Source organism: Megalops cyprinoides, chromosome 4 (assembly GCF_013368585.1).
Source record: "Megalops cyprinoides isolate fMegCyp1 chromosome 4, fMegCyp1.pri, whole genome shotgun sequence".
NCBI classification, from domain to species: Eukaryota; Metazoa; Chordata; class Actinopteri; order Elopiformes; family Megalopidae; genus Megalops; species Megalops cyprinoides.
This window is the reverse complement of record NC_050586.1, coordinates 18,548,496-18,562,099: the sequence shown is the minus strand read 5'-3', so window position 1 is coordinate 18,562,099 and position 13,604 is coordinate 18,548,496. Positions and strand designations below refer to the sequence as shown.

At 38.5% G+C, this 13,604-nt stretch overlaps 1 protein-coding gene across 1 annotated transcript in view; it reads left to right on the top strand.

Moving 5' to 3' along the window:
* Positions 1-12,911, top strand: part of galnt9 (polypeptide N-acetylgalactosaminyltransferase 9) — an 88,705-nt gene extending 75,794 nt beyond the window's left edge. The window contains exons 7-11 of the mRNA XM_036527922.1: positions 2,631-2,816; positions 4,523-4,660; positions 7,138-7,233; positions 10,966-11,133; positions 11,970-12,911. Coding sequence (XP_036383815.1) covers positions 2,631-2,816; positions 4,523-4,660; positions 7,138-7,233; positions 10,966-11,133; positions 11,970-12,116 — 735 coding nt within the window. The 3' untranslated portion in view covers positions 12,117-12,911. The remainder of the gene's footprint in view (positions 1-2,630; positions 2,817-4,522; positions 4,661-7,137; positions 7,234-10,965; positions 11,134-11,969) is intronic.
* Positions 12,912-13,604: the final 693 nt, after the last annotated feature.

Below are 13,604 nucleotides of genomic sequence, written 5' to 3'. Positions count from 1 at the left end.
AGTATATTATTATTAAGTTATATATTGAAATCAACTTTTAACATGATATGAGAATAGTAAAAGTCCTTACCATACTCAATATGTCATGTAAATATCACTTGGCATTTCTACCATTGTTAGCATTTTCAAAATGATAAATCTTGAAATCAAGGTTGGAAGGATGTGCATTTCTACAGAAGGGTTCACAGGCAAATGGCACAGTTTGTATGTGTGACCACTGCACACTTAAAAAGATAAATAAATACTAAATTATTTGTGAACGCACACTTCTGATACAATTAGATGACATTCATTTTCCTCTTGTCTATGTGTTCTCACAATCAATTTATGGAAGCATTTGAAGGAGAACCTGGTTGGCTGCACAGGTTGAAAGGAATGTTACATTGAGTTTATTTTCAGTTAAATCTGAGGAGTTTTTTAGCAGCCACCATCACCTATCAGGCTGGAGAAACTGGAAGATTAACTGAAACAGACGTTTCAATTGCTTGGCCCCAAATGAACAAATTGAGTTTTCTTCTCAAAGCTTGTCAGATGGCCTCACCCCAAAATATTGTATAAACACTCTTTTACAGAATCTGCTTTCAGTCAGTAAACTTTGAACTATTTAAACAACAACATTTTTTTTTGTTTCAACAGACCTCAATGCACTTCCATAAAAGATACACAGATTATTTTGCTATAGGAAAGAAGATGGAACAGTAGAAGCTGCAGTGCTAATATGAAAACAATTGGTTGGCTATAAAAAAGACTGTAGATAGATTCATCAGGCTGCTGGGGAGGGTTGAGATTTTTCTTTCAACACAGTTATGAGTAGTATGGAATTCAAAAAAGTGAAAGGCTTCCAAATATGGCTGTAGAGCATTTAGAGTGGTAAAACTCCAATGTGGTCAAGCATTTAAGCATTAACATTTCACCCAAATCATGACCTTTGTGACTTCATTGTAGCTTTAAATTGTAAGGGTTCTGTAAGTACTGTGTAACAAGGTGAATTTATATAAAATATACCTACATATGTACAGTAGTCCCTCACCAACCTTGCAGGTAAATACTTAAATTATGCTGAGTCTATGGGTAAGTTCCAAATGAACATGTTCACTTACATTTTGTTTAGTACAAAGACATAGGGTACAAGGACACCATAAACAGACAATGTTAGATAATGGACAATAGCAGTTTTAACACTGGCGAGTAGTGCTGAGTAACCTTGCCCAAGGTACTAGGGAAGCTAGCAAAGAAACACTGCCACAACCTTCATCCTGACAAGAAGAAAAATTAACAACAGGAGCTTTGCCTGCAGATGCTGATCAGTGTCTGCCCTTGACTCAATGTCAAATAGTGATAATAGCCGCCCCTTAATGCCCTGACCATGAGAGATAAATACATTTTACATGCTGTATAAATTAATAAAGAGAGAAATGTTTTTAAATGTGAGGATTACATTCACATCTTCACTTTCTCATCATGAGTCTTGCACTGTCAATTGCTGAATCCTCAATAACATAACAGTATAACTTTTCATCTGACATGCGTCTTTTTAATGAGAGCTATTTCCAGACATGAAGGAAAACAGTGTAGAAAACAGGTAGATGCATGCCAGCAACAGGAGAAGTAGCATAAAAGTTTGAACCAATTATAACCACATTGGACCATGGATAATTAAGGCGGCATAGTATGGTTGGGGAAACTACATAGAATTCATTAATGACGTGCTGTAGCATCAAATCCACATTTGAAACGTTATTTACTGTAATTACAAGGATACAAGGACAAAAAAAGCACAGTGTTAACCAGCCTTGGATAGAATGAAAAATTCCACTTTCTGGCTCAGAATAAAAAGGTAACGTGGTAAAAATGTGGAACATGGCAATATAAAGTTGCATTTACTCGCATATCCCCTAGAGCATCCGGATATTTACACAGATAGGGAGCAAAGTAATGCTAAAATGAAGTGGCATTGTGACTGTATTGTGCTACCTGAAAAATCAAAAGCGATCAAGTACGCTACAAATCTTGAATTCGAACAAGACAGATGCTCAGGTTGTGCGACAAAACACTGGGTTTAGGGCTTCATGAACCTTTGGCTTTTGTTCCTTTGTTCCACCTCCTGCAGTGTTCATCCTGTGGATAAACTCAGGTTGTCTGTCGGCTGCTATTGACAACGTGAGGGAGGATGGGCACAAAGTGGGCCGTCCGCGCTCCGCAGCGCTCATCCCATTACAGACTGGAAAGCAATAAAGCAAACATGACAGGATTTCATCATGTCTTTTTGTTATGCCCGGAAATTGTTAAAAGGGGCTGGCGAGCAGCTTGAAAGTAAAGAATAAGGAATAAAAGAAAGGAGAGGAATAAAGAAAGACTGCTAGGAAATGGACCAGGGTTCTGTCCTCTGTAACACGGCGCATCGCCAACATGCAGACCGCGGTGGCAGTCAGTGCCAGCGCCACGGGGTTATCCCAGGGGGATGCCCTCCCAGAATGCACTCCCGTAGGCCTGGTTCCAAAACAAAGCCGATTGCCCTTTTCCGCGCTCACATAGCAGAAGTGGCTCAGGGTGAAGGAGAGGTGAACAACTGGCACAGGTGTCACATGTAAATGAGCTCAGGGGTGTAACGTGGGCTTTTTGTTGTGCAGGTGTGGCAGTGCGGGGGGAGCATGGAGGTTTTGCCCTGCGCTAGAGTGGCACACATCGAGCGCACGAAAAAGCCATACAATAATGACATCGACTACTACGCCAAGAGGAACGCCCTGAGGGCCGCCGAGGTCTGGATGGATGAGTACAAGTCCCACGTCTACATGGCCTGGAACATCCCCATGAACGTGAGTGAACCTCGCCACCACCACCATCACCCCCCTACCCACACACATTCTGCCTTTGTCATTAACATGCGCCACAGCCTGGTCTCTCTCCTGTGAAAGACAATCCAACTATCCTTCCACTTGACCTTCAAACCGACCGCATGCTGTTTGAATGCGGGCATTTTGCTTTGAGAGCGGGAAGGTTGCATAGAATGAATGGGAGCTTTCATTTAATCAAATACAACCGTCATATAAATCAAATTAAGTGTAATTGCTTTAAAGTACCTCTGAAAAAACTGTTATGCTGGGAAAATAATAAACAGGTATTACTTGTCATTTTAATTTTAAAAAGGGGTAACACAGAAAATTAATTGCATTGTCTAGCACCACACTGCTAAATGAAGTGTAGTGGAGGACTGGAGAGGCAGAAAACATTCACAAAGGTGACTCAACTTATTAATTGTTTTTTCCAACAGTCGTGACTTGACTGTCTATGCAAACATACTGGTGAGCTGTAAGGTATAGTGTTAGCACTGTGCCAATCACAAACACTGTACAAGTGACCTAAAACCATTGAGTGTTGGAAAGTAAATAAGTGTAAAGGCAAGAGATAAAAAAAATAGAAAACCATGAGAGAGCAGCTTGCGATTCACAGTAAAAACAGGGCAGAGGATGAATGCGCCTGACACTTGGTCGAAACAGGGCCTTTTGAAACATTAGCATCTTTTACCGTTGTAATTCCTTGCCTGGTACCATTGTGTTCCATTATCCCCCGGCTCCTGCCTGCTGCAGTTGCACGCTGTTTGTTTATTTTCATGGGGCACTTGTTATATGATTGCAACTCAAAAGCGAAAGCGCTTATCTATCTCCCGTTTGCAGCGTGCCCTGACTGGAAATATAGAGGATAATAACAGCAGCCTTATGGCAGTGCAGCTTGCGGGGTGTGCAAACCGATTGCTATGTGGCACTATAAACCATTGAGCTGACCACCTCTTGCCTATTACGTGGTTTGCACAATGCTTCCATTTTTCAGCTCAGACCCAGGTCATAAACAATGTTCCTAAACTGAAAACAATCTTGTGAAACTTCTGCGAAAAGAAGTCATATCCCATAAGCCCATAAGCTGCCATGTTTCTTTGCTGGAGACAATCGTCTTTATCAAAACACATGACCTAACCAATAAAACACAAGAAATCACCCAGGGGACTTGAATATATAGACACAATCAGATCAGGAGTTTATGCCTTTTCTGACTTGGCGGTGCATTAGGTATCAATTACTTAGGATTTGTCGAATATGATAACCAGAGCGACAAAAATATAAGCATGGCGCTCTGAAACAGAGAAACACTTAATAAAGCAGCTCCAGTCTTTGGAGGTTAAACTATGAGAGCGTTTCAGTTATTAGGCATTCCCCACATCAATCTTGGAAGCTTTCCACCTAATACAAGCGGAGCCGTGAGCACTCATAATTAAGCAGCTGATTAAAATTTGTACAGCATAGCGTCAAGTCTAATGGAAGAACAATGAGACTCCCAGATGATCGCCATGGCAATCCCCTGCTGGCACAAACACAGACAGCCTGCCCACATTTTTTTTCTGTTCGCACCATCAGCGCAAAAGATCTAAGTGTTCAAGGCCTTCCGTTTGTCAAACCGCAGACATTTGAAGAGGCAAGTCCCACCCCCGCAACCTGAACGCACCTCTGTGGTTGTCAAATTTCAACAGAACCCTGGGGTCGACTTCGGGGACGTCTCAGAGAGAATCGCCCTTCGGAAGAAGCTCCACTGCCGCAGTTTCCGATGGTACCTCGAGCATGTTTACCCAGAGATGCGCATCTATAACAACACCATCACCTACGGGGAGGTAAGGAGCTGTCAACAGTCAAATATATCCCATCGCCCCCTGGCTTTCACAGTGCTACATGATTTTAGTGCAGTATGGTGGCAAAATTAAGCCAAAAAACAAGATCACAAATACAGGAGGTTGCATCACCAAATGTGCCAAAAAAGAGCATGTTAAATCCCAGATGATATTCATTTAAAGAATGTAGTTAACCATTCCCTATTGTTATAGCTATTGTTGCTGAAGCTGTTTACATGCATAAACATAATCAAAATGCAGTTTTTAAATTCACCAGCCAGTTCTATGTTAATTGATAATGTCTTGTAAAATGCCATTTCCACAGTATAGAAAGTGTTGTTTAATGTCTTCAAAGCTGAGTATATTATGCATACACATCAAAATATAGTTCAAAACATTTTTTCTGAGATTAGCTGTAGTGGAATAACTTGGATATAACTGTTTAAAGCAATGACCTCAATAGTGTAAGCACTGTGAAGGGTATTACATGTCAGATAAACGTACAGATAAATGATTGCTGTAGTGAGAATTGCATGTCAGTGCTGTCACTGAAGGCTCAATAGTCTTTGCACAAAAAGAAAATCTTCATCTTTGATGACCGTTTGCTGTTTTTTTTTTTTTCTTATTTACTTTAAATATGATAGATAAAAGAAATCTGGGAGATAATACAAAATAGGAGAACTGGATTATGAAAGAGACTAAAATCAATGAGTAGACTAAATCTGTCATTGTTATTGCTGTTAGGAAACATAATAACATCAGAGAAATTCTTTTGCTTGGCTCTTTATTTTTGCGATGGCTTAAATTGAACAGTGGCAATAGATTAATTATATGATGGATTGTGCTGCTGTGTTCACTGTGCTGTTAACTGTTTAATCATGGTTTATGGTTTAATGCATTAGTATGTTTCAGATTCCAGAAATTTGTATTCTCAGCAAGGAACCTGATGGAATAATGTAGAAATCATGTTCTAATATATTCTGTCACAGCGATTTTTCTTTTTTTGTTACAGCAGACGTGAAACAAGATGTTTATTTTGTGATCACATAAACAGATTTTCCTTACAGAATGGAACCTGTGGTGGATTATACCATGGAAATGCTGTTTTTTCCTCCTTTATTTACTTCAAAAGGTTACATTTTCCAGGGAAAATAAAATAATTAATAGGAGTTACACACCATTGCAAGGTAAAGGTATCTTGTTTCCATAGCAACATAGTTCAGCTACAAGATTAAAGAGCCAATTTCCCCATAATGAGTTTTAATTAAACACTTATTAGCTTTAGATGTCTGCTTGATTGTTTTTGCCTGACATGCATGCCCCGTACAGCAAACTAGAACATGAAAGGACCCAGAAAATGGATAGTGTAGTTTAACAGCAGTTGGAATTATTGCAACAACTGAATGTTTCTCATCAATTTCAACAATAAATTGCAAACATCAGCTTCTCAAATATGAAGTGCATAACTTCTGTCCACATGTAATTTTCCCTCCTGTTGTGTTGGAGGGCTAAGTATTCATCACACAACTAGATGTTGCTAAAGCAGTTTCCACATTATGATTGTTTTGTGTCATGGACATGCTATTGGAGAGATGTCTCGTGTTATCATATTAGTGCGGTTGAAGTTAAGTAACCTATCTGGGGGCACTCATCTGTGCAGCAATTGTACATTTGAATCAGTGAATCTATGAGAGCACAAACAACCATCATCACAAGGTACCATTGAAGATCCAACATGTGGGTGAAACAAACCCATTCATATAAATCAAATATACACACACACACACACACATGGGTGTTTGTATAAGAATAAGAATAAGAAATACTTTATTAATTTCCTTCGGGATTAATAAAGTATTTCTTATTCTTATTCTTATACAAACACCCATGCACACCCCCAGTGTTATTGTGTAATTAAAGCTCTTATTGTAGTTGCAGTTGCAGTGTTAAATTGAAAAAATACAAAAATTAAAATACCAGTTTAAACTTGCACAAATTGGTTTGTGTATGGCCACATAGTAAGACAGTCAAATGTGTTTGGTGGAAACCATAAAATTAGAACGGCATACACCTTGCTAACTATTCAATATCCATGGTCAAGTTATGATGTTTGGCATATTTAGGATATACTGTATGCAATGCCAATTTGATAGGAACAGTATAGAATTTAACAGTGTAAACAGAGTGTAAACAAAAACAGTCCAAATGTCAAATGAGGACTGAAAAAGCTAAAACGTTTTTTGTCTTATTAACAGTTAACACTGGCCTTTTGCCAGACTCTCATTCATGGAGTGACAGTGTCTGTGAACACTGAAAGCCATACGTTTTTCTCAAAAAATGTTTTCATCATAAATGTTCCTTGTTTTACAGTATGTTCTTTCCAGTAGATTTGTTTCAGAGGGGTAGGCCAGGTGGTATGAGGCAAATCTAGTAGCACCCTGCAAATCCTATTCCCTCTGTGTGTTTGTGTGTCCTCCTAGGTGCGAAATAGCAAGGCCAGTGGCTACTGCTTAGACCAAGGATCTGAAGATGATGATAAAGCTATCCTCTACCCATGCCATGGCATGTCGTCTCAGGTCAGGACATTTTCTTTATATTCCTTGCTTTCCCTCTCACTGGCTTCTATTTCTGTTTAGCTTCATGCAGTTTACCCTGAGTCAACACACTACTTGAAAATTTTTTCCAATCATCTTGTCCCAGTTGTTTTGGGTAGTTGTCATGTTATTTAGAGGGATGTTGCAATGACAAAAATACCTACTAAAAATAATAAAAATGAATCAAAAAGATGTACCTTTTCCTGTATTCTAATTCTAATTGTAAGTCCAGCATCAGGTGAAATTTCTGTTGCCTAGATTGGTTGTCTCAATTCTATTTATACCATTACAATTCCATCAGAGTACTGTGTAGGCACTGACCAAAAAGCAATATGTACAGGGTTAGCCTCAGGCATTTAACATCCCCTGAATGTCTGAATTGGTTTATATGCATTTTTTGTCTTCTGCAAAACAAACATGAGGAGAAAAGAAACAATTTTAAAGATACAGACTTATTCAAGTCTTATTTTTTTCCTGGGGGTAGTGCATAAGACATTTAGTGCAAAATGCACTCTGACAATAAATTAATTAGAGAACATGCTCAAAGGCTAACACAAAACCCTTTGCAAGCTATTTCTATGAGAGCCCAATACACTCCAGTAATATAATGCCACACCAAATCCTCAGTCCCTCCCCTCAGGGACACAAACAAATGGAAATGAATTAAATTTGTGCCATTGTGAGATTAAATTATGATGAAGACAGGCACTGTGCGACATGTCACCACATTGCTTTTGAAGGCATCACCATTTTAAAATGTACTGCAGTATATTTCCTCTTTTGCCTATACCAACTATGTAAAATATTTATTGTCTCCAACAATTACATTACATTTTTGCTTAGAAGACAGTCTTATACAGAGCAACTTAAATTTCTTAAACAAATTTCTTAAACTTAAACACATCTTAAATTTCTTTGCCTTATCCATTTCTGCAGATGGATGTTTATTAGGGAAATTTGGGTTAATTACTTCACCCAATGGTACAACTGTTAGTCCATCTGGGAATTGAATGACCAACCTCTGGTTACAAACCCTGGCCTGACCACTAGACCTCACTACTAGGCCTCACTACTGCTTCAAATTAGCACCAGCTTCTGGAGGAACCACATAACTAAGAGAATGGTTGACCTTTGTCATAGCAGTGAATGCTATTTTCAGCACAGCAGTGACCCTTGGTTAAGGACTTTGTATTTTCAAACCACCAGCACTCATTTGCAAAGGAATCTAAAATATGTACGGGGTGCATGGGCGTGTCTGGGAGTGCCATGTTCGGTGTGCGTCATTTATACTACAAAGCCGCTTATGTCTGAGCAACGTAGAGGCAAGAGCTTTGAGTTTTCACGCATGCCAACCGGGGGACCCTGTCTGGGGTTGGATGTGTGCCCCACCCGTTCCGGCATCCTGGGGGTAAGCTGGCTGTAATCCCAGCACGGGGCTGTCGCTCAGTGGTAGAAGGCCCCGTCCAGAGGGCCTGTTAGAGAGAGGGTCCAAGTGGAGGATTACGCTCACTAGATTCCTTCCTGATCCTGCTGCCACAGCCTCACTCCAAACATTCCTAGAGGCCTGTCATTTCCGCTGTTCGGGGGATTTCATGTCAAACCTCATGTTAAAGTAAAAATGAGATGTTTTGGCAATTTTGAATTTCATTTAAAAATTGGCAGCTATGACCTCATGACTGATTATGAGAAACATCCCTGTTGTTTCTTTAAATGTTTGAAAAGATTGCAGTGGACACACTGCAGTCTCAGTACACTGAGATTACTAAAGCCTTTGCAATGTTAATGGGCCTCCTTTTGAGAGATATCACATGTACTCACCAGTTGAAGAGGGAGCAATAGGTTGTTACTAAACATATGTTCGACCTGAAACAAAATGCAGCAATTAAAAATTTATAGCACCAAGAACGCAGTGAAGCATCTGATGCCATCCCATGGAAAACAAGCTAATTGGCTTTTGCATCAGTCCTTCCAGCAGTTTGTTATTTGCTATAGTGAGATTTGAACTGCATTAGGAAATAGAAAGCATCCACAGTACTCTGAATGTATCTTAGCCAGGGATTATATAGCTTTCTTTGTGCCAAGTTCTCCCTTTACACTACTGACAAATCAGCTTAGGAACTACAACTTGACATGGAGTAAATTGGGTAAGTGTTGGGTCTGGAGCTGGTGGGCGGAACTGAAAACAACAACAGCATGAAACATAATTGAAAGAAAATTACGTCACTATAGTTTACATTTCACATATTTTACGACACTATATATTTCATTATATTTTTTTTCGCATTATCTGGGATAAGATCCCACAATGTATTTTTTCTTCTTGTCTTGATTCATAGGAAAATACATAAAATTACCCCCCCAAAGCTGAGCTTGGCATGTCAAACAGTCATCAACCACTAAGCATTGGGTCACAAGCCATTTGGTACATTGTATAACCTTTCCAATATGACCTGTGCTTTTGTCTCAAATTTAATAGGAATTCACTGGGGCTGAAAACAGCATTAACAAAGGGTTATGAGAGTGGCTGTATTGCACAAAGGGAGAGCACAACTGTACAATATGTGCCACCATTGATTGTTTCCTGACCCCCCTCTCTCTGGTATCTAGTTTCATGGGGAATATCCTAATTATGAATTATTGAACCACCTGCTCTTCTGATCACCTTTACCTTTGCATAATGCTATACAGAAAGACAGATCTTTCACTGTTGAAATCAAGTGTTAGGGGATCAGGTTTGCCAAATGTTTTCCAGGGAACTATACACTCTGCTTGAACTTACAGAACACAGCATTTGTTACCCACTGTGCATGGGGAAAATGTACAGGCAGAGGCCTTGACTTAATATTATGTTGCTGACCACTTTTGCTTGAATCCCTCAAACACTTGGTAAATGCAAATGCATTCCACTGCACATCAGAGAGCTCCATGGAAAGGTTTTACCTTGATAGTTGACATTTTTAATGACATTTTAATGCGTACTTTGAATCAGTAAGATTATTTGCATAAGCATAAACAGTTATTTCACCTTCAACCAGATTTTAGGAATATGAAAAAAGTCTGTCTTAGTGTAGTGCCAGTTATAGTTGTTTGCTACTATGCAAGGAAATATTTTTATTGAAGTGGCTAGTTACGCTGAATTAAAAAAAAACTTTTCCATATGTGCGCTGGTGGGTAATAAATAAATAAATAAATAAACCGATAAAGTTTTTCAGTTTTTTCAAACAATCAAAGAAATTGCATTGTGCTATTGTTCCAATAGAGCTGTATTGACATGGGAGTCTACATAAATTTACAGTAATATTTGATGGCATAGTTGCTATCAAGCTATCATAGCTTTATGAATGTCCCTTTCTTTTTACAGTCGTCTTGTAGTTTATGTTCTAGACAACTGCTGCTGTGTAAATCTTCAGATCAGACTTTGCAGTCATTTGGAATGGGGACACAGTGGAATGCCGTACCTTTTGTTGAGTCAACAGCAGCATTTTGTCATAAAGCAAGACCTTAACAGGAAAGTGCTATTGATTTGACCATTGTTCTTTGAGGCCTGAACTGAATTTGTTTTGTCTTCTGTGTGGTTGCTTTCTACAGACAAAGAATACCAGTGTTGTGTTTCAGTATCTTTTTGGTCTAGTAAAATACAAATCCATACATACTTTTATGAGAAATACTTTAATGACTTTAAAAATGAATTTGAAATTTCTCACTGCATTTCAGCTTGCCCGTTACTCAACAGAAGGCCTCCTGCAACTAGGACCCCTAGGATCAACCACATTTTTGCCTGACACAAAATGCCTCATTGATGATGGGAGAGGAAGGACTCCAAGCCTGAAAAAATGTGACGCTATTTCCCGCACATCTCAGAGGCTTTGGGATTTCACTCAGGTAAGATGAAGATCTGTTACTATGATCATGCATGAAAGTGTAATGATTAATGGGTGAGCTTGGATTATCACAGTTTGAATATTTAACACTTTTCACATACTGTAGTAAAATTGTGTGCTACATTAATCACTTTAAGTGTCGCATATTAGACAATATGTGACAATACCTTTCTTTGCAGACATTGATGACAACTTTGGAATTATCTCCATTGTTTGATGGATACTGAAATAAATAAAACAACTTAATAAACCAGTACACACAAACAGTGGAAACCAGGATAGTGAAACATTCCGCTGGGCCTGTAAAATATTTTAAATTGTATGCTGTTTGAAGATCTTGTCTTTAGGAATACATAATCCACCCTGTCACTGAAAAATAGGAGTGTGGGGGAGAGTAAATGTGCAAGTGGGTGTGTTTTTTATAATCTCAACAGTGGGAGAAAGGACTCTTTCATCTCTTCTGTAGATTACCCAGGAATCAGTGGTTGAAAAGGTAAAGGGAATTCATAGAAGGAGGCATAATTCATACATTTTACACTTTTATGCTATGCTTTAATGCTTAATGCATTGAGTTCAAATTAAGGCAAGTACTATTTTCTCCTGTTCTTACAGGCTTATCTTAAATTGGGGCTGCTGGGTTAATGGAAAGACAGAACTATTGCAGAATAATGTAAAAGACACTTCTTTAAATGTGTTGCACAAATTGAAGACAACATACTTTTGTATCATTGAAATGCCTCAGTTAAACAACTGAACTACAAACAACAGAAATGTGATTGTGAAAAATAAATAATTATGTAAGCTGTGTATCTTATTGTTTTTGAATGTCTCATACAGAATGGCCCGATCATCAGCAGAGATACTGGGCGGTGCTTGGAAGTGGAGATGTCCAAAGATGCAAACTTTGGCCTCAGGCTTGTGGTACAGAGATGTTCTGGCCAGAAGTGGATGATACGGAATTGGATAAAGCATCCGAGACATTAAGGAAAGCCGCTGCTGCTGGTGATGGGGTTCACAGAGCCCGTCTGGCTTTTTCTTGGAACTGCGCCATAGACAAACAATGTCCCTTCATTGGGTAGAAGACTGAGGCACCCCCTGGACTGATGACCTCAAAAGATGAATGTGTTCAGTCTTCAAGGGGATCATGTTCACTAACCCCCTGGCAAAATGCTTTGAATTGTGAAGAAGAAATACATCAGGAAATACATAGCCTATTGGATCTGGGCTCTGCCCCCGGAGCAGACAAGCTTCAGTTTTTGAAATGTCCTACAGCACATTTCTAAAGTTCTCATGTCTAAGCACGCCATTATGAGAGGAATACATCTTAGAAGTTTACACAGTTATGGCAAAATGGCGAAAACAGTTTTCATGATCCAGTGCAATGGAACCTTTGCAAATACTAAGATAGTCAGAGAAAAACATAGACACCTTTGAACTAAACAAAAGGTGAAATACCATTCTAATTGTGATACCAGTTATAATTTTCTAAGGCTATACATTGCTTTGGGTAGTTAACTATCCAGGTAAGCGATTGTATGTTTATTCTGAGCACTAATGAAATTCTGATAGGAATCCTCTTTTCACAAGAAAATGGAAAGCTTTCTGTTTGTTTCATTTAACTTAATGACTGATGCACAACGTAAAGGATTTATTGTGTGCCTTTTTCCATCTTTATGCCATGTCTGACCTGGGAATGTGGATCCCATAAGCATGTATGATAATTTTAATGCAGAAGCAAACAAAACAATTAATATATAAATATATGTAAAGATGTCATATAATAGTAATATATTGTAAATCGAAAATGGGCAGCAAACTTCAAATAACAATGATCATAATAATAATAAAAACATTTTTATGACAACATTAGGTATTGTTTCTTAAGAATGTGTGCAAATATGACTGAAGCAATACAGCTGATATTCCTAGTTAATGAAAATTAAATATCTTAAAAATGTGATATCGTTCAAAGATATGAAAGAAAATATTGTAGCTCTGTGATGGTTGCAAGTCCATCAAGTCTTTCATTTTAGTTAGAAGTCAAGAGATATGATTTCAGTTCAGCAACGGTAGCCATTTTTAAAATGTCTGACTCATTGACTAATAGCTAAGCCAACTCTACTAGTCAATCTAATGTTGGCATTGAAACAATTTCTTCCCTTCTGGAAACCCAGTATGTTCTCTATTTTATTAAATGACATAAAACATACCCTAACTGTAATACATATGCTTTATTTTGGGGCCAGCATATACATTTTTATTATTTTTAGAAATGATTTAGTGTTTCCATAGGAAAGATTTATTCATTTTTTTCATGAAATTTGCTTTTTCAATATGACCTTTCACCAAACAGACTGGTGTATTAAGCAATATTGTGAGCAGCGGTGGAAAACCCCGGCTTCAGAAAGTAAAAGTCCTGCCACGTATTTGTTCCACCCATGCACTACACCACCTGAATTTAATTAGCACAAC